This window comes from Balaenoptera acutorostrata, chromosome 14, assembly GCF_949987535.1.
Source record: "Balaenoptera acutorostrata chromosome 14, mBalAcu1.1, whole genome shotgun sequence".
Classification (NCBI taxonomy): Eukaryota; Metazoa; Chordata; class Mammalia; order Artiodactyla; family Balaenopteridae; genus Balaenoptera; species Balaenoptera acutorostrata.
Genome location: NC_080077.1, coordinates 34177092 through 34197741, shown reverse-complemented (window position 1 = coordinate 34197741; position 20650 = coordinate 34177092). Strand labels below are relative to the sequence as shown.

General features: G+C 37.6%; 1 protein-coding gene across 1 annotated transcript in view; it reads left to right on the top strand.

Annotated features, from left to right (window-relative positions):
- LAMA2 (laminin subunit alpha 2) overlaps positions 1-20650 on the top strand; it is a 646015-nt gene that overhangs the window by 222699 nt on the left and 402666 nt on the right. The window contains exon 4 of the mRNA XM_007190832.3: positions 13094-13336. Coding sequence (XP_007190894.2) covers positions 13094-13336 — 243 coding nt within the window. The remainder of the gene's footprint in view (positions 1-13093; positions 13337-20650) is intronic.

Sequence of the window (20650 nt, the reverse complement as noted above, 5' to 3'; positions counted from 1 at the left end):
GAGAGAAGAACAAGTAACTCTTGTTACTTTTCAGAACTAGAAGTTGAGATTTTCTTCCTTGCATAGTGAGGTGGAGCAGTCCTTCAAATACTTTCCCATAAGTAGTTCGACATTGATTAAAACCCTTTTAAAAAATTTTCAACAAACAATTGAACATTTTATCTTCAAAGGATTATCATTAGTCATCCAGATAGATTATTATTTCTTAGAAATTCTGGAGTGGTAGAGTAATTCATTTTCAAATGTATAAACTTTACATGAGTTTAATGTGTGTATAAAAAATCTGTTTTAATTGCGGGCAGAGTGTTTCTGTTCCTCTGGCGGCTCGGGAGCCACTTACCCTGAGGTGAAATGGCACATTTGCCTCCCTGCAACTCGCTAAATTCACACTCAGCAATTATAGTATACACTTGGGGGGAGGAGAATAAATGGGCTGCACATTATAACTGAGTGACAATCACAAATCACTTCCATCTTTGAAATCATTGTAAATGAATTTGTCTGAAAGCACAGGCAGGCAAGGAGCTATCCTTCTGGACTCCCCACCACATTATTCTAGGTTTATTGAAGTAAGTGTAAATTTACAAGGGACATAAAACTCACTCAAAAAGTAATAATTAGAGTTATTTGTAGGTTAATTTTTTTAAGTTTAAAGCATCATTTAAAAGCTTCTATTGTTGGAATTTGATCCAATAAGTCCAGTAATAATATTTTCAAAATCTGTATAATAATCTCTTCAGATAATTTTTGATTATAATGAGCCACTTGTTTTCTGTGATTGCTCAGAAATTTTCGCTGGGGAGTAAGAATTTGGTTACATGTGGTTGGGTGGGGCGCATCTTTGAGTGAAGCCTCTATTAAACTCAGAATTTCCGTGAATTTCCTACATTCAGCCCTGCTTCTCATCCCTGCTTCTGGTCAGACCTGCCTTTGTGAGTTTCTGCTGGACTTGACCCAGGGCAAGTACTGAGTACTTTAGGCCATGATCTCTCCTCTCCCTCCTCAGCTGACTCTCATGGACCTTCCAGAAAAATACTGAACCCTCCTCATCCTCTTATCTTTGTTGTTATTGGTTTCTTATTTATTTATTTATCCTTTTTTTAGGTCTCAGGTGAAAGATCAGGTAACCACATGAACTCCATCTATCAACTCCAACACAGAGACATGCACACATTTCTATAAGGCTTTCCTGATTATTCTAGTGGGTACTAAGCTTGAAACTCATGATTCCAAGGATCCTTTCAGGTTCTGATATTGTATAACTCTCATTGCTTTCTGAAAGCCAACATACCTATATGAATAAATAAGAGTATTTGACAAACATATACTAGAACTAAGAATACACAGGAGTGCTCAAAACGTATTAGAGATGACATCACAGCTTGTGGAAATGTTTAAATCCATAACATTGGCAAGAGCAGGTAGTAGAATATTGCAAAGCCTCTTTCACAATTAAGCAATTTTGTTATGTGGACAACTATTTGCTATAGGAATTTCACAGACAGATAGCAACGGGGGGATGGAGGCAGAGCTTATCAGTGGGCAGAAGTTAGATGGCCATGTGTTTTTTTCTTGACAAATTAGGAAACAAGAAATGGAAGAGAGTAATTCAGGTCAAGTTCTATGAGAAAGATGAAGTACCATCTTCCACAGAGAGTGGCCTTCATTAATAGTATTATGGCTTTCATGGGGGATCAGCCTATAGGAAACGGAGGTCCTCTGTCCTTGTTACATCATTAAGGAGTCCTACTTTGGCCTGGCTCTCTTAACTGTGTGCCAGTGACACTCAGAAGTATCACTAAAATCTCCAAAACACAGTACTCTTTGGTAGCATTTTCCTAGATCCATGATTCTGCTGAGGACAAAAGAACTGGGATAAAGTAGGTTCCTGAGAGTCATAGCAGAGAATATTTTTTTTTTTAATTAATTAATTTATTTATTTATTTTTGGCTGTGTTGGGTCTTCGTTTCTGTGCGAGGGCTTTCTCTAGTTGCGGCAAGTGGGGGCCACTCTTCATCGCGGTGCGCAGGCCTCTCACTATCGTGGCCTCTCTTGTTGCGGAGCAAGGCTCCAGACGCGCAGGCTCAGTAGTTGTGGCTCACGGGCTTAGTCGCTCCGCGGCATGTGGGATCCTCCCAGACCAGGGCTCGAACCCGTGTCCCCTGCATTGACAGGCAGACTCTTAACCACTGCGCCACCAGGGAAGCCCCAGAGAATATTTTTCAAAAATTCAGACCCAGCAATGCATGTGCTAGAAATTGGTTCTGGAGGTCAGACTTACCCACATGGATTACAGGTGAGCTAATGTATATCCTGTCCTAGGACAGTATCTAGAGTGGCCAAAGTTCCTAGGCTGTTCACTTCAGGCTGTGAGGTCTCCTCCTATAATGTGAAAAAGATGGGAAAGCATCAGTGCATATGATGGTCATTGCATGTTACTTGTTACTTTGAGACTGAAGGATTCTTCAGAAAGACTGTATTCTTCATTTCCACCCTAAATGAGATCAGGTTCTTAATACTCTAGGAACATCTAATTTAATGCTACATCAGTGACATATGATTATAATTACATGATATTTTATTAGGTGATGCACAAATGGAATATGTAATAGAAAGTTCTCTTTGTACAGTAAAATGTCAAACATTTGGTATTATTTCAAAAATTATTTGGGATTTTTTTTTTTTTTTAGCCACCAACTTTGTAAAACGTGCCCTCCAAAAATTTGGGTATTGTGTATTGAGATCTACGGTTTATAGAAGCCTAGCCATCATAGCATTTTTGTACTTATAATGAGGTGTTTGCTTTCCTTGTTGCACCCCATACAGATTGGGGTTTTTTCCATCTGGAAATAAGGTTTTATAACTACTGATTTTGAAGAGCCTTTATACTGAAAACACAAGACAGAGTTAATAAAAGTAGCATGAGTACGTTAGAGAATTATTCTATTCAAGTCATTAAAATTTTGGCATACTTAGAAAATCACTATTAGAATTTTCACAGTCTTTGCCTGACGCCTTCAAAGAATACCTCTATTCATTGTGTTTTCCAATAATGCTGTCTACCACATTTTTAAAAGTTTATTCAAAATACTACATGCTAACTAATTTAATTAATTTTGCATGAAACGTGAAAGAATCCATAGAAAATAAATGAAAGAAGGATATTGTTTTGAAATGGGGTGACATATTCTCGAAGGCAATGACTGCTTTTCCATGTCACTTAATGTAGGCTGTTATGTTGAATTATAGAAAGAGTCTGTGTGGTTTCTAGTATAACTTCTTTTCATGGATTTCATCTATTATTCCAAAGCCAGCACAGAAGCTCCTAAGTCATAAATCCATGTTGTAGCTCCAAGACAATTTGGCCTTTTCCTATATTTGCTTGCTGAGTTGTTTCTAAACAGAGTACTTTATCCATGCATCAGTGTATCTTTATTTTTCTCATTTGTACCTGTGATCTCTAATTATGCTTTGATATTTCTCTTCTGGTTTTCCACTAAGAAAATATCTGTGCATTCTTTTTTCTGGATAGAAATTTGCTAATTTAAAATATTTATATAGATTCTTTTTTCCAAAGACCACGCAGTATTTTATATTCATTATCTTTCCATGGTTTTGACTTTGGAAAAGAAACACTGGGAAACAGAGGGTAATAGAGTTTAAGAAATTTTTTCAACTCATAAAGATGTAATAGGACGAACATACAAGCAATGTATGTCTTAGTTCCTACAAGTGCCAAAATATGCTGGTTGACTGAAATTCAAGCTCTGACAAACAGAAAAGAAAGTGTTAAGCTAGTAGAAGTAACATGGAAGCATGTTACAATGATTTTGGTTATTCAGTTAAAACTAATAAATATTGAATGCACACTATTTCAAAAGAATTATAATAAGGATTGTAGCATCTCTGCCCTTTAGGAGCTCACAATTTATTTATTCATATTCTTTATCATTTTATAGACTTTGTCACGAATAATTTAGGATTACCAGAAATTAGGACCAGGGTATTTCAGATTTTTAATAGAATCAAATATCTCTCTGTTCTATCAGATTAATCAATAGGTTTGTCCTTCAGTGAATTCCTTTTAAAAGAGGTTCCATGTGTATGAGTTACTGAATACAGAGTGTCTAAGAGAAATAATTTCTTATGAATAACACCTAAAAAAATGCAGAAGTAGCAAATACTTTAGATTATGATTGCTAGAGTATATTCCATTTTACTCCTACTCTTGTCCTTTCTTCAATACTTTTAAAAATATTTCTTTATTTTAAAAATAATTTTATTAAAAACCAAGACATTTATGTTAATGCAATTAATATAGCAATTTATTAGATGAAATTTAAAAGCTCTTCTTACCTCTTTGACTCCTGATTGCCAAACCCCATAGGTCACAGCTTTAAGATGTCCATATCTACACTTCCCCAAAATGTCTAAGTGTATTCCAATAATTATAGACACATATGCATATATGTGTGTATATCTGCAATTACACTTATCTATATACCTTTGTAAATATAAATTCATAATATTTCCCATCTGGAGTGATAGTCAATAAAGTAGAATTAGTCAAAGCCCAGACTAATCAGAGATGATGTCTTGGCTGTTCCTTGCTCTCCCAAGGTTAACCAGATGATCTCAGGAGAGAGGAGGCATTTGGTAGGCTTGGGCAGCAGTGATTTGCCAACTACAGAAGTATTTCAGTATTTTAATTACCAGTATTTACACAACTGTGCCTAAGACGCAAATACCATCCCTACTTTCAGTCATATGATGGCTCGTGATTCTCCCCTTAGTGCACACAGATAGAAATGCTCAGATCCTAGTAAAGATCTCAAAAGACCAGCATCAGAGCCACCTATCTTATGTTTTTTTTTAACAGCTTTATTGGAATATAATTGCCTTACAATAGTATGTTAGTTTCTGCTTTATAACAAAGTGAATCAGCTATACATATACATATATCCCCATCTCTCCTCCCTCTTATATCTCCCTCCCACTCTCCCTGTCTCACCCCTCTAGGTGGTCACAAAGCACCAACCTGATCTCCATGTGCTAGGTGGCTACTTCCCACTAGCTATCTATTTTACATTTGGTAGTATATATATGTCCATGCCACTCTCTCACTTCATCCCAGCTTACCCTTCCCCCTCCCTGTGTTCTCAAGTCCATTCTCTACACCTGCATCTTTATTTCTGTTCTGCCACTAGGTTCTTCATAACCATTTTTTTTTTTAGATTCCATATGGTATTTATTTTTCTCTTTCTGAATTACTTCACTCTATGACAGTTTCTAGCTCCATCCACCTCACTACAAATAACTCAGTTTCGTTTCTTTTTATGGCTGAGTAATATTCCATTGTATATATGTGCCACGTCTTCTTTATCCATTCATCTGTCGATGGACATGTAGGTTGCTTCCATGTCCTGGCTATTGTAAATAGAGCTGTAATGAACATTGTGATACATGACTCTTTTTGAATTATGGTTTTCTCAGGGTATATGCCCAGTAGTGGGATTACTGGGTCGTATGGTAGTTCTATTTGTAGTTTTTTAAGGAACCTCCATACTGTTCTCCATAGTGGCTGTATCAATTTACATTCCCACCAACAGTGCAAGAGGGTTCCCTTTTCTCCACACCCTCTCCAGCATTTATTGTTGGTAGATTTTTTGATGATGGCCTTTCTGACTGGTGTGAGGTGATACCTCATTGTAGTTTTGATTTGCATTTCTCTAATGATTAGTGATGTTGAGCGTCCTTTCATGTGTTTGTTCGCAATCTGTATATCTTCTTTGGAGAAATGTCTATTTAGGTCTTCTGCCCATTTTTGGATTGGGTTGTTCGTTTTTTTGTTATTGAGCTGCATGAGCTGCTTGTAAATTTTAGAGATTAATCCTTTGTCAGTTGCTTCATTGAAAATATTTTCTCCCATTCTGAGGGTTGTCTTTTTGTCTTGTTTATGGTATCCTTTGCTGTGCAAAAGCTTTTAAGTTTCATTAGGTCCCATTTGTTTATTTTTGTTTATTTCCATTTCTCTAGGAGGTGGGTAAAAAGGGATCTTGCTGTGGTTTATGTCATAGAATATTCTACCTATGTTTTCCTCTAAGAGTTTTATAGTGTCTGGCCTTACATTTAGGTCTTTAATCCATTTTGAGTTTGCTTTTGTGTATGGTGTTAGGAAGTGTTCTAATTTCATTCTTTTACATGTAGCTGTCCAGTTTTCCTAGCACCACTTATTGAAGAGGCTGTCTTTTCTCCACTGTATCTTCTTACCTCCTTTATCGAAAATAAGGTGACCATATGTGCGTGGGTTTATCTCTGTGATTTCTATCCTGTTCCATTGATCTATATTTCTGTTTTTGTGCCAGTACCTTACTGTCTTGATTACTGTAGCTTTGTAGTATAGTCTGAAGTCCGGGAACTTGATTCCTCCAGCTCCATTTCTTTTCTCAAGATTGCTTTGGCTATTAGGGGCTTTTGTGTTTCCATACAAATTGTGAAATTTTTTGTTCTGCTTCTGTGAAAAATGCCATTGGTTGTTTGATAGGAATTGCATTAAATCTGTAGATTGCTTTGGGTAGTATAGTCATTTTCACAATGTTGATTCTTCCAATCCAAGAACATGGTATATCTCTCCATCTGTTTCTATCATCTGTAATTTCTTTCATCAGTGTCTTATAGTTTTCTGCATACAGGTCTTTTGTCTCCTTAGGTAGGTTTATTCCTAGGTATTTTATTCTTTGTGTTACAATGGTAAAATGGAGTGTTTCCTTAATTTCTCTTTCAGATTTTTCATCGCTAGTGTATAGGAATGCAAGAGATTTCTGTGCATTAATTTTGTATCCTACTACTTTACCAAATTCATTGATTAGCTCTAGTAGTTTTCTTGTAGCATCTTTAGGATTCTCTCTATATAGTATCATGTCAACTGCAAACAGTGACAGCTTTACTTCTTCTTTTCTGATTTGGATTCCTTTTATTTATTTTTCTTCTCTGATTGCTGTGGCTAAAATTACCAAAACTATGTTGAATAAGAGTGGTGAGAGTGGGCAACCTTGTTTTATTCCTGATCTTTGAGGAAATGGTTTCAGTTTTTCACCATTGAGAACGATGTTGGCTGTGGGTTTGTCATATATGGCCTTTATTATGTTGAGGTAACTTCCCTCTGTGCCTACTTTCTGGAGGGTTTTTATCATAAATTGGTGTTGAATTTTTTCGAAAGCTTTTTCTGCATCTATTGAGATGATCATACGGTTTTTCTCCTTCCATTTGTTAATATGGTGTATCACATTGTTTGATTTGCGTATATTGAAGAATCCTTGCATTCCTTTCCTGGGATAAACCCCAATTGATCGTGGTGTTTGATCCTTTTAATGTGCTGTTGGAGTCTGTTTGCTAGTATTTTGTTCAGGAATTTTGCATCTATGTTCATCAGTGATATTGGCCTGTAGTTTTCTTTCTTTGTGACATCTTTGCCTGGTTTTGGTATCAGGGTGATGGGGGCCTCGTAGAATGAGTTTGGGAGTGTTCTTCCCTCTGCTATATTTTGGAAGTGTTTCAGAAAGATAGGTGTTAGCTCCTCTCTAAATGTTTGAAATAATTCACCTGTGAAGCCATCTGGTCCTGGGCTTTTGTTTGTTGGAAGATTTTTAATCACAGTTTCAATTTCAGTGCTTGTGATTGGTCTGTTGGTATTTTCTATTTCTTCCTGGTTCAGTTTTGGAAGGTTGTGCTTTTCTAAGAATTTGTCCATTTCTTCCAGGTTGTCCATTTTATTGGCATATAGTTGCTTGTAGTAATTTCTCATGATCCTTTGTATTTCTGCGCTGTCAGTTGTTACTTCTCCTTTTTTATTTCTAATTCTATTGATTTGAGTCTTGAATTCTATTGTTTTAGGTTTGTTTTTGTAGGTCTTTTCCTTCTCTTGTGTTTCCTGCCTAGAGAAGTTCCTTTAGCATTTGTTATAAAGCTGGTTTGCTGGTGCTGAATTCTCTTAGCTTTTTCTTGTCTGTAAAGGTTTTAATTTCTCCGTCGAATCTGAATGAGATCCTTGCTGGGTAGAATAATCTTGGTTGTAGGTTTTTCCCTTTCATCACTTTAAATATGTCCTGTCACTCTTCTGGCTTGCAGAGTTTCTGCTGAAAGATCAGCTGTTAACCTTATGGGGATTCCCTTGTATGTTATTTGTTGCTTTTCCCTTGTTGGTTTTAATATTTTTTCTTTGTATTTATTTTTAATAGGTTGATTACTGTGTGTATTGATGTGTTTCTCCTTGGATTTATCCTGTATGGGATCTCTGTGCTTCTTGGACTTGATTGACTATTTCCTTTCCCATATTAGGGAAGTTTTCAAGTAAAATCTCTTCAGATATTTTCTCAGTCCCTTTCTTTTTCTCTTCTTCTTCTGGGACCCCTGTAATTCGAATGTTGGTGCATTTAGTGTTGTCCCAGAGGTCTCTACGACTGTCCCCAATTCTTTTCATTCTTTTTGCTTTATTCTGCTCTGCAGTAGTTATTTGCACTATTTTATCTTCCAGGTCAGTTATCTGTTCTTCTGCCTCAGTTATTCTGCTATTGATTCCTTGTAGAGAATTTTTCATTTCATTTATTGTGTTGTTCATCATTGTTTGTTTGCTCTTTAGTTCTTCTAGATCCTTGTTAAACGTTTCTTGTATTTTCTCCATTTTATTTCCAAGATTTTGGATCATCTTTACTATCATTACTCTGAATTCTTTTTCAGGTAGACTGCCTATTTCCTCTTCATTAGTTTGGTCTGGTGGGTTTTTACCTTACTCCTTCATCTGCTGTGTGTTTCTCTGTCTTCTCATTTTGCTTAACTTAATATGTTTGATGTCTCCTTTTTGCAGGCTGCAGGTTCGTAGTTTCTGTTGTTTTTGGTGTCTGCCCCCGGTGGCTAAGGTTGTTTCAGTGGGTTTTTAGGCTTCCTAGTAGAGGGGACTAGTGCCTTTGTTCTGGTGGATGCAGCTGGGTCTTGTCTTTGTGGTGGGCAGGACTGTGCCCAGTGATGTGTTTTGGGGTGTTTGTGATCTTATTATGATTTTAGGCAGCCTTTCTGCCAATGGGTGGGGTTGTGTTCCTGTCTTTCTAGTTGTTTGGCATAGGGTGTCCAGAACTGTCACTTGCTGGTAGTTGATTGGAGCTGGGTCTTTTTTTAAATTTATTTTTGGCTACATTGGGTCTTCATTGCTGTGCTCAGGTTTTCTCTAGTTGTGGAGAGTGGGGGCTACTCTTCATTGTGGTGCACATTCTTCTCATTGTGGTGGCTTCTCTTGTTGCAGAGCATGGGCTCTAGGCACACGGGCTTCAGTAGTTGTGGTATGCGGGCTCAGTAGTTGTGGTACATCGGCTTAGTTGCTCCTCAGCATGTGGGATCTTCCCAGAGCAGATCTCGAACCTGTGTCCCCTGCATTGGCAGGCGGATTCTTAAGCACTGCACCACCAGGGAAGTCTGGAGCTGGGTCTTAGTGTTGAGATGGAGATCTCTGGGAGTGCTTTTGCTGTTTGATATTACATGGAGCTGGGAGGTCTCTGGTGGACCCATGTCCTGAACTCAGCTCTTCCACCTCAGAGGCACATGCCTGACACCCGGCCGGAGCACCAGGACCCTGTCAGCCACACAGCTCAGAAGAAAAGGGAGAAGAGAGAGAGAGAGAGAGAGAGAGAGAGAGAGAGAGAGAGAGAGAGAGAGGAGAGGGAGGGAGAGAGGGAGGGAGAAAATAAAAGAAAAAGAAATAAAGTTATGAAATAAAAGAATTTTTTTAATTATTAAAAATTAAAAAAATTAAAATGTAATTTAAAAAAAAGAAAAAGGAAAGAGATCAACCAAACCAAAAAGCAAATCCACCAATGATAACAAGCACTAAAAACTATACTAAACAAAACAAAACAAAACAAAAAAAAGGACAGGCAGAACCCTAGGACAAATGGTAAAAGCAAATCATACAGACAAAATCACACAAAGAAGCATACACATACACATAAAGAGAAAAAGGAAAAACATATATATATCTATATATTAAAAAAAAAGGAAGAGAGCAACCAAATCAATAAACAAATCTACTAATGATAATAAACTCTAAATACTACACTAAGATAAACATAAAACCAGAAACCAGTCTGTTGCATATAGCAAACCCCAAGTCTACAGTTGCTCCAAAGGCAACCGCCTCAATTTTGGGATGATTTGTTGTCTGTTCAGGTATTCCAGAGATGCAGGGTACATCAAGTTGATTGTGGAGATTTAATCCGCTGCTCCTGAGGCTGTTGGGAGAAATTTCCCTTTCTCTTCTTTGTTCGCACATCTCCTGGGTTCAGCTTTGGATTTGGCCCTGCTTCTGTGTGTAGGTCTCCTGAGGGCCTCTGTTTCCACCCAGACAGGACGGGGTTAAAAGAGCAGCTGATTAGGGGGCTCTGGCTCACTCAGGCCAGGGGGAGGGAAGGGTACGGAGTGCGGGGCGAGCCTACGTTGGCAGATGCCGGCATGATGTTGCAACAGCGTGAAGTGTGCCGTGTGTTCTTCCGGGGAAGTTGTCCCTGGATCACGGGACCCTGCCAGTGGCGGGCTGCACAGGCTCCCAGGAGGGGAGGTGTGGATAGTGACCTGTGCTTGCACACAGGCTTCTTGGTGGCTGCAGCAGCAGCCTTAGCATTTCATTCCCGGCTCTGGTGTCCGTGCTGATAGCCGCGGCTCGCGCCCGTCTCGAGCTCGTTTAAGTGGTGCTCTCAATCCACTGTCCTCGCGCACCCCGAAACAATGGTCTCTTGTCTCTTAGGCAGTTCCAGACTTTTTCGTGGACTCTCTCCCAGCTAGCTGTGACACACTAGCCCCCTTCAGGCTGTGTTCACACAGCCAACCCAAGTCCTCTCCCTGGGATCTGACCTCCGAAGCCCGAGCCTCAGCTCCCAGCCCGCACCTGCCCTGGTGGGTGAGCAGACAAGCCTTTCGGGCTGGTGAGTGCTGGTCGGCACCGGTCCTCTGGGCGGGAATCTCTCCACTTTGCCCTCTGCACCCCTGTAGCTGTGCTCTCCTTCATGGCTCCAAAGTTACCCACCCCGCCCTGCCACCCCCTGTCTCTGCCAGTGAAGGGGTTTCCTAGCATGTGGAAACTTTTCCTCCTTCACAGCTCCCTCCCCGAGGTTCAGGTCCCATCCCTATTCTTTTTTTTTTTTTTTTTTTAAGTATTTGTTTTTATTTATTTATTTATGGCTGTGTTGGGTCTTCGTTTCTGTGCAAGGGCTTTCTCTAGTTGTGGCAAGCGGGGGCCACTCTTCATCGCGGTGCATGGGCCTCTCACTATCGCAGCCTCTCTTGTTGTGGAGCACAGGCTTCAGATGCGCAGGCTCAGTAATTGTGGCTCATGGGCCCAGCCGCTCCGCAGCATGTGGGATCTTCCCAGACCCGGGGTCGAACCCGTGTCCACTGCATTGGCAGGCAGACTCTCAACCACTGCACCACCAGGGAAGCCCCCATCCCTATTCTTTTGTCTCTTTTTTTTCTTTTTTCTTTTGCCCTACCCAGGTACGTGGGGAGTTTCTTGACTTTTGGGAAGTCTGAGGTCTTCTGCCAGCATTAAGTAGGTGTTCTGTAGGAGTTGTTCCACATGTAGATGTATTTCTGATGTATTTGTGGGGAGGAAGGTGATCTCCACGCCTCCGCCATCTTGAAGGTCTCCTGTTTTACATCTTATATATCAACCTTTCGTATTTTTAAATTCAGTCCCTTAAAGTTTACCATAGACAGTGTAGATGTATTCCTGAAAGTCTCATGTCAAAACTATGTAGCAAATAAGGTTTATTTTCAGAACATTCCTTTCAAGCTCCCTTCTAAGCAGACCGTTTAATCACATTTTAGCAGATTTGTCCTCCAGTTGTATCCTTTCAATGACCCCAATCACCCAGAGCTTAGGGTTGACAAGCTCCCTGTACCTCACTGAATTTACTAAAAAGAACATATACCACTGCTTTATTATTAGTGTACTCATTATATATATCATTATTACAATATATTATCAATTCATAGATGGTGGGACAATAACTTAAACTAGCTTGTATCTACCTTTCTACCCAGGACATTGCAAATAAATGTCATTTGGTAATGTTTGTGCATTGTTCTTTTGGACTTTTGGATTGAATTGGTAAAGACACACATGGACCATCACAAAATATCCAGAATATTTATTTTTTACCTCTTCAAATATTATGTAGATTTGAACATAGAGGATTGCCATTTTCCCCTCAGTTGTCACTCTGTTGACTTGCAGTCACTTGATGCCTTTATTTTCCTTTTCTTTAACACATGTTTACCTCTTATACAGAAGGTACAGAAATCCTTCATTGAATATGTTCCAGTTGTCTGCATGTACTAGAATTTCCTCTCTGTTATTTTCTATTTGGGGATGTAAAGGAAATGACATTTATTGAGTATTTATAGCCAAGCCTTTTGCTAGGTATTTTGCATACATTATCTCATTTAATCTAAATTGTCTCTCAGTAGTGTACTTAATGTACTTATTATTGACCCTAATTTGCAGAAAAGGGAGCTAGGAGTTGACAAAGTAAAATAATCTGCCCAGGGTCACAGAAATGCTGGGTCCACAATTTGAATACAAGATTGTGCCTCTGAATCACTATGTTGTTTTTGCTGTACCACAGTAATGGATGGTACTTGTCTGAGGATTACGTGATATAAGTAACTGTTTTCTAATCTATCAAGCACTATCCACACATGGAATTTCTAACTCATATAGTATAATTTCCAACAGAGTAAGGTGAGTAAATTGGTATGTAATAAATGCTTTAACTGATTGTGATTATAATAGAACTTCAAAAATTATGTGAAATGATGTTAATGAGTTATTAGAGAACTAAAATCCACAGAATGGAACATCTCATCTTAGCCAAAACATATAGAATATGAATATGTAACAGTAAAAATATTTTTAGAGAATATAATAGGGTTATGGAATAATATCTGAATAAAATCTGTTGTAGCCTTAGGTAGACCTTATATTTGATATGTAATAGTGAGAACACTTTGGAATTCAGAGTTACATGTTGTTGTTGTCACTCTTCCCCAGGTGTTCCAGATTGCGTATGTGATTGTGAAAGCAGCTAATTCCCCTCGGCCTGGAAACTGGATTTTGGAACGCTCACTTGATGATGTTGATTATAAGCCCTGGCAGTATCATGCTGTGACGGACACAGAGTGCCTAACCCTCTACAATATTTATCCCCGCACTGGACCACCATCGTACGCCAAAGACGATGAGGTCATCTGCACTTCATTTTATTCCAAGATACACCCCTTAGAAAACGGAGAGGTAAGATGAGAAAACTCACCCTCAGTACATTTAAGGTGGCAAAATAGGCCTGTCAGAAAAACTTGAATATATCAGTCATTAATGTCAGGGAGATTTTAAAATAGGATTTAGCAGAAATACATTTTAAATAACTTATTAAATAAAAAGGAAAAACTGTAAGTGATTAGAATTTTAACTGCCTTCCTCTAGTTTGTTATCTCCCGTTTCCAATAAAGATCAGAGAAGAGGAAATGGGCTTAAGTTGGAAAGTCATTGGTTAATTTTAAATATAAAGAGACTTTTCTAACACTGTGGTTTGCTAATTATTGGAGGAGGATTGAGACCTTATAGAAGGCTTAGATCTGTGTGTACTCTGGTCTGAAGATGGGGACAAAAGAGGTAAATTTGGGAAGAAATATAATTCATCTGAAGGACCTAAAGAGAAGGAAATTTTGTCTGTTTTTGTATGTTTTTCTGCTGTCATCACATAATGCTGCAGTGGGGTTTCTTTCCTTTGTTCAGGCTTTGCTTATTATATGCTTAATTCAAAAGTGTTCAATTTCTCCGTAACGTTTTCTTCCTGTGGGTAAGATTTTAGATTCATTCATTGCTTTTCAGCAACAGAGTCAAACCATGACTTCACCTCTACCAGCTGTGTGATCTTGAATCAGTGACTTAAATTCTCTGTGCCTTAGTTTCATCTCCCATAAATTGGAAACAATAACAATAGTTCTTATTTCTTATGATTGTCAAGAAGATTAAATGAATTATTATGTTTAAAACATTAGAACAGTGCTGACAGACGTATACACTATTGCTTTGTAAGCATTTACTATTTTTGTTGCGTTGTTATAATAATAATAATAATAACAACAACTGTTGAGATTGTTGTTTTTGTTGGTAGTCGTAGTTGTAGTAGTAGTAGCCTCCTCTCAAATACCCAAACCTAGACTTAGTGACTCTTTTGGATTCTCTAGTTATATTTCCCTAATCAGTCTCCCTTCAGTATATACGGCCTAGCTCTTTTTTTCCTACCTGTTTGTATACATCTCTATTTATATTCATGTCTGATATTCTCTCCTCACCAGTTCACACACCTAAAGTTGGTATCATTTTTTATATTCACAGTTTCAGAAAATCCGTATTCATACACTGTCATGCCCACCTCAACCAATCTAGGGTTATCTCTTTAAACACTTCTGGGGGCAAGTTAGAGTTTTGACATAAATCTATCACACTCTCTTTTGGCACTGTTATTCTATGAATGTATATCAGTGCCTCACTATATTTCAATTTCATGTTCAAAAATATCAGTTTTGGGCGAAAAAAATTCCAAATGGTGCTCTCAGCAGAGATTCCAATCTGCCAAACGACAAGGAGTCAAAAGCAGTGAGTCAAACAGCTGTTCAACCTGCTTTGTGCCCAGAGGCATCCAAAGTCCTGGCCAGATTGGCCTGAGGATATGGGAGTAGGGAGGAGTGCAGAGAGACTGTATTTGAGTTGAATTTGTATTATTTTTCTCCTGGATCCAGTGTTTACCCAGAACCAATAATTATCTAATATTTATAAAGCTATTCTTTACCTTTAAAAAAATGGTCTAATTCAGAAATTTGTTGAACAATGTAAAAGGTACCCAGATAGATATGTAACATACAAGTTACATGTATATCCCCAAAGCATGCTCTCCCTACAATGATGGTGGTTCTCCATCCTTTAGACCGTGTTAACTTGCCAAAATGGAACAAACAGACATTCTATTTGTTTGTGTTTAACTGGCTATGCTGTATTAGACATTCACTAAAAACTAATCATTGATGGTGACTTTTAAGAACAACTTATTCAACTTTCACGGTGACATGCTTTTTTAAGTCTATTTTTCTCTCATTGGAAAGTGGATGAGGTGAGGAACAGAAAGTAAATTCAAAATATTTGATGCAGAATGATAGTATTTAAGGATATGAATTAAATTCAGACCTCTCCTAGAATATCTGCTTCATTTTATATTTCATGCTGTGAAACGTATTACTTTTTGGAATGAACAGGTCCAGCAAAGGTAGGTGATACTCTCCCAAGACTCCCAGATCCACTGGTGACAAAGCTGAGATAAGAATCCAGGTCCCCTGACTCCTAGGTTAGTGTTTCTTTCAGACTGAAGACTGGAAGTCGATTTTTTTAAAAAAGTTGGTAATAGCTAAACTCAAAAAATGGTTTAGAAGAGATATAGAGATAGATATGCTGGATCCATAAAAGTAGAAAGATTCTTGATCCTGAGATATCATGATATAGAAGAATGTACATGGGACTGGAAGACTGGGCTCTGCTTCTGGCTCTAGTTTTTGTGGGATGTTGGGCAGGTCACTTAATCTCTGAGTTTGAATTTCTTTAATACATGAATTAGTTTTATATATAAATTGTCCTAAGGTATCTTTCAGTTCTAAAGTAATAGTTTTGGATATCAACTACAATATAGCATGTGGGAATATTTTAAATTTTTTGATGCTTGTCTCCAATATTTCCCAGACAAGTGACTATGAAATAAATCTTACTATCATTAAATTTTAGTTTTAAAATGATTCACTTTTGAGTACCATATGAAATCTAATTACTAGGTGCTTATGTTCAAAACTTCCCAGAGAAGTGACATTCAAGTAAGAAAACCAAACGTGTAAACCAGTAAATGCAAAATGATAGTATAAATGCCACAGCAGAAGTGTGTATAGAAAGTGGTAACGTCCCTCTGGGTGAGCCAAAGGAGCCACATTGAGAAGATGAATTCTCAGAGTACAGGGAAACAGAAACAAAAGTTTCTTAATATCTCAAAAGTTTCAAAGACAATATGCAAATTCATCTCCAATATGCCCTATGAGTTAAACTAGGCATATAACAAGAGTTCACCTCCATTGTTGAAGGATATTTTTATTGGGTATAGAATTGTAGGTTTCTTATTGCTTTTTGGCATATTTTATTGTCTTCTGGTTTCCATTGTTTATGTGGAAAAGGTAACTATTTAATAATTGTCCTTTGTAAAGTCTTTTATTTCTTTAAAGATTTTTATCTTTGTTTTTCACTAGTTTTACTATGATGCTCCAGATCTGCACTGCTCAATACAATCTTTATTAGACATATGTGGTTATTAAATTTATATTTCAATTAATTCAAATGAAATTAAAATTCAGTTTCTCAGTTGCACAGCCACACTTCAAGTGCTCAATAGCCACATGTGACTAGCAGCTACCACACTGGATTGCACAGAATAGATCATTTCTGTCATTGCCTAAAGTTCTATTGGGCAGTGCTGCTATAGGTGATAGCTTTTTATTTTCTGGATTGGGATTTATTTGGTTGGTATATCTGCAGAGTGATGTCTTTCATCAGTTCAAGAACTAATTCAGCCATTAACTCTCCAAATATTGCTCCTTCCCCATTATCTCTCTTCTATAAATACGATTTAGAATAATTTAGAACTTCTCACAATATACACTATGCATCTTACACTCTCTTTTATTTGTAGTCATCCTTTTGGCTTTCTGTCCTTCATTCTAGATATTTTCTTCTTGCTTACTTCCAGTTCATGATGTCTCTCTTCAGCTATGTAAAAACTACTGTTGAAACCAATCATAAGATTCTTAATTTCACGTATTATATTTTTCAGTTCTAGAATTTCTCTTTGGTTCATTTAAAATAGTTTAGTATCTAGTTTTATATCAAAATTTTATATATCTATTGAATTTTTAATAATAAAATTATATTCAAATTTTCAATATTCTATTTTTATCTCCTTGAGCATAAAGTAACAATTATTTGAGTTCTTATTTTATAATTCTAATATCTGGCCTTTGTGAATATATTTTATTTCTGTTTCATTTGCTGATTCTTTCTTATGCTGTCTTATATCCTCACATTCTTGATTATTTTTGCATATCAGAAGTTGTATTTGAAAAAAGTGTGTGTAGAAATAATTTAGGCCTAAAAAATTATCTTTACCTTATGAGGATTTTCTGATACTTCTGCCAGGCAATGGCAATATGGATCATCTTAATCCAATTTCTGGGATACTTAGATGCCTCAAAGCTGTGCTGAACTCCCATGACAGCTGATTTAATTCTAGTTTATCTCCATTCTAGGCTTCCTGTCTTTGAAGTCCAAACTAAAGTGTGTGGAATTTACCTAAGTCTCACCCATACAAGTTCTGGAATCCAACTTTTGTCCTCTTAGTACAGCAAGACTGTCAAAGCACTGCTCAGTCTCTGAGCCATGTCTTCTGAACAGGGAAATGCCCACAGGACAAAAGCTGTCACAATACACTAATTATCTCTATAGACATCAGTCTTCTCCTTGATATTGAGAAGTTGATTCTTTATCTTCTTGATAGCTGTCATATGGCTTTACATAAATGTTTTTATATATTTTGTCCAGTTGGTCTAGTTGTTATCATTGACAGTGTTAGCACTATTTATATAATTTACTATAAACAGAAGCATAGTCTCATATGTACTGTTTAAAACCTTTTTATTCTGGAGTCATTTTAAATTTACATAAATGTAAGAAGAGGACAGAGAATCCACATGTCCCTTTTACCCAGCTCCCACTAAGGATAATATCTTACATAGTTACCATTCATTTGTCAAAATAAGAAATTAACATTGATACTCTATTACCGAAACCACAGATTTGTTCAGATTTCATTAATGTTATCATTAATGTCTTTTTTTTCTCTCTTCTGGGATCCAAGTTGGGATACTACATTGCATTTATTGCATCATTGTGTCCCCTTAGTCTCTTCTAATCCATGACAATTTCTTAATCTTCTCTTGTTTTCCTTGGCCTGGATCACTTTTAAGAGTACTGGTCAAGTTTTTTGTAACGTGTTAGTCATTTTGAGTCATGATTAGACTGGGCTACTGGGTTTAGGGGAAGAATAATACAGAGGTGAAACAACTTTCTTATTGCATCACTCATATTTATTTTTATATGCACATCTCCTGTCTATTTATTGGTTTATAAGTTTTACTGTCTTCTAGATAGGATTTTATTTTAGACAACAGTATCTAAATATTCACCATGATTTGAAATGTATATTTTTGACTAAGCATTGAATGATCATTTGCTTCCAGATCTTCACAATACCCTTTAAATATAAATTTAAGTCAGAGAATAAGAAAAATAAGAGCAGAGTATTTTCAAGACTCACCTGTGCAGCAAGGCATTATGAAATAAACATGTCTCAATTATAACACACTAATTAAGTAATAATGTTTATGTTATAGGTATAGAACATTAATAGAAAATAGTCTTCTGTGACTAACATCAAATCTATTGAGTCTAAGGTTTATTACATTGTCACTTGTCTGTAGAGTTTTGGAGACATGTGCCATAACTTTTGGAACATTCCAAAATATCATATTTCAGGTGAAAAGTACATCATTTTAGAGCTGAAAGATACCTTAGGTGAATACCTTAGGAATTCAAGGATATCATAGCCTTGACTTTGGCATCTATATCCAAACTTCAGCACTCTCCTCTGTCCATATTATCACTGGAGACCATTTAGCCTTTCCTTCTGACCTCTTGAGTCTTAACAGCATCATCTCTGCTTATTTCTTCAGTTTTATTTGTTGCTACAGCCACCCCCACTTTTTGGCCTCCACCCTCTAGCTTGGTCCATTCTCTGTCCTCCACCTCACATTGCCTGCAAGAGATCAACAAATGTTAGTCATGTGGATTCACCAGAAGGGTAGTATAGGGCACATACCCAGTCCCCTAGATGACTGGGTTCAACTGCATCCAAGAAGGATAGTAGTCCTGCAGGCTAGCATCCTGGGCTTGCACCCAAAGGGAGAAGAGAAATTTACTGAGCTATGAGATAATCAAGTCTCAGAACTGGCAGAGGAAAAATAATAGAGGGCAATGGAGGCAATGGTCATAATAGTATGGCCCAGTATGTTGTTATCCAGGGTGTAAACAGAAGGAGACTTTGAGCAAAACTTTCCAAGACTGTCATTTTAGAAAGTCGATTTTGTGTCAGCAGTGCCAAGAGAGGGCTCAGCAGGAACCCTGCTTGCCTTGCCTTGAGAGAATGATCCTAAGCTCCAGAATAGTTGTGTAGTATGAAGTAACAGACCGCAGGGGGCCTCCATTACTTTGAGGGCAGCCAAAGACAAAAACTTTGGTGGGTACGGCTGCATACATGTACCTCTCCAGCAGTGCCACAGGGAGCCAACTCCAACCAGAGTTGCTATCAGCCCAAATGCTGCCTCTGCTGAAAGCACTTGCCCCTGGATGCTATTTAGAACTGCTAACAAGAACCGCCACTTGGAGGCACCACTGTGAACTATGATTGCAGCCATGGCTCCTCCCAAACTTGGCTTTACTTGCAAATCACTGGGGACATTTGAAAGATAGCTATTTCTGGGACCAGGGTTTTTAATTCAGTAGGTTTGGGAAAGGCTCAGGAAACTCTATGTATATGTTAAACAAGTACTCCTGGTGATTTTGATGACCCTCCTTTTGGCTCATTGTTCAGATATTTCCAGCTTTCCCAAACCCTGGAGAAGAACAGATCATTAGTTATTTAGGGAAAGCGTATCAGACATTCTAACTCCTTCTAACTGAAGAAAGAGACTTACTTTTCTGACAGGAAACATGATTGGCTTTGGTGGACTGAATCTGTGGGTGAGTTTGAGTTTAGCAAATAAACTTTGAGCTGTCACTAAATTATAGATGGTTAAAGGAGCAGCTGGGAGAGGAGAATCACATTGATAATATTGACAAGAATGGGGCTGTATAGATGGCACTGCTTTAGGGTTCCTAGAATTAAAATTGTAGTAAATGTGTTTCTGTTATATGAGACTCTCCCCTTTCTGTGACTGGGATTATTGCTTTTAATTTCTTTGGATTGTCACTAGACTGCTAAATAATATTCATAGTTACCATAGTAATTTTTGCTTCAGTTTCCTCATACAGAGACGTTTAAGTTATTCACATATGATTTCCTCTTTTTTTTTTTTTTTTTTACTACAACGCTTCCCAGCTCTTCAGGACTGCAACTCAGTTGGAACTTAGGTTCACTTTGATTCTGCTTTTGAAACATGGCAGGCTTGTATAAATTCCCTGGAGCAGCCATCATTAATTCTTGAAGACACCTTTTTTTCCTTTAAACTGTGTGTAGAGCTTTGATATTATTTTCATTTCCTATGTGACAGAATTTTATATATACAGACAGAATTTTTTCTCCCTCTTTATATCACCTGACATTATGGTGATCCTTAGAATTGCAAATACCGGAGAATGAAGAAACAAACCCAACACTGTGTAAAAAAAACTGTTTCTGAGAAC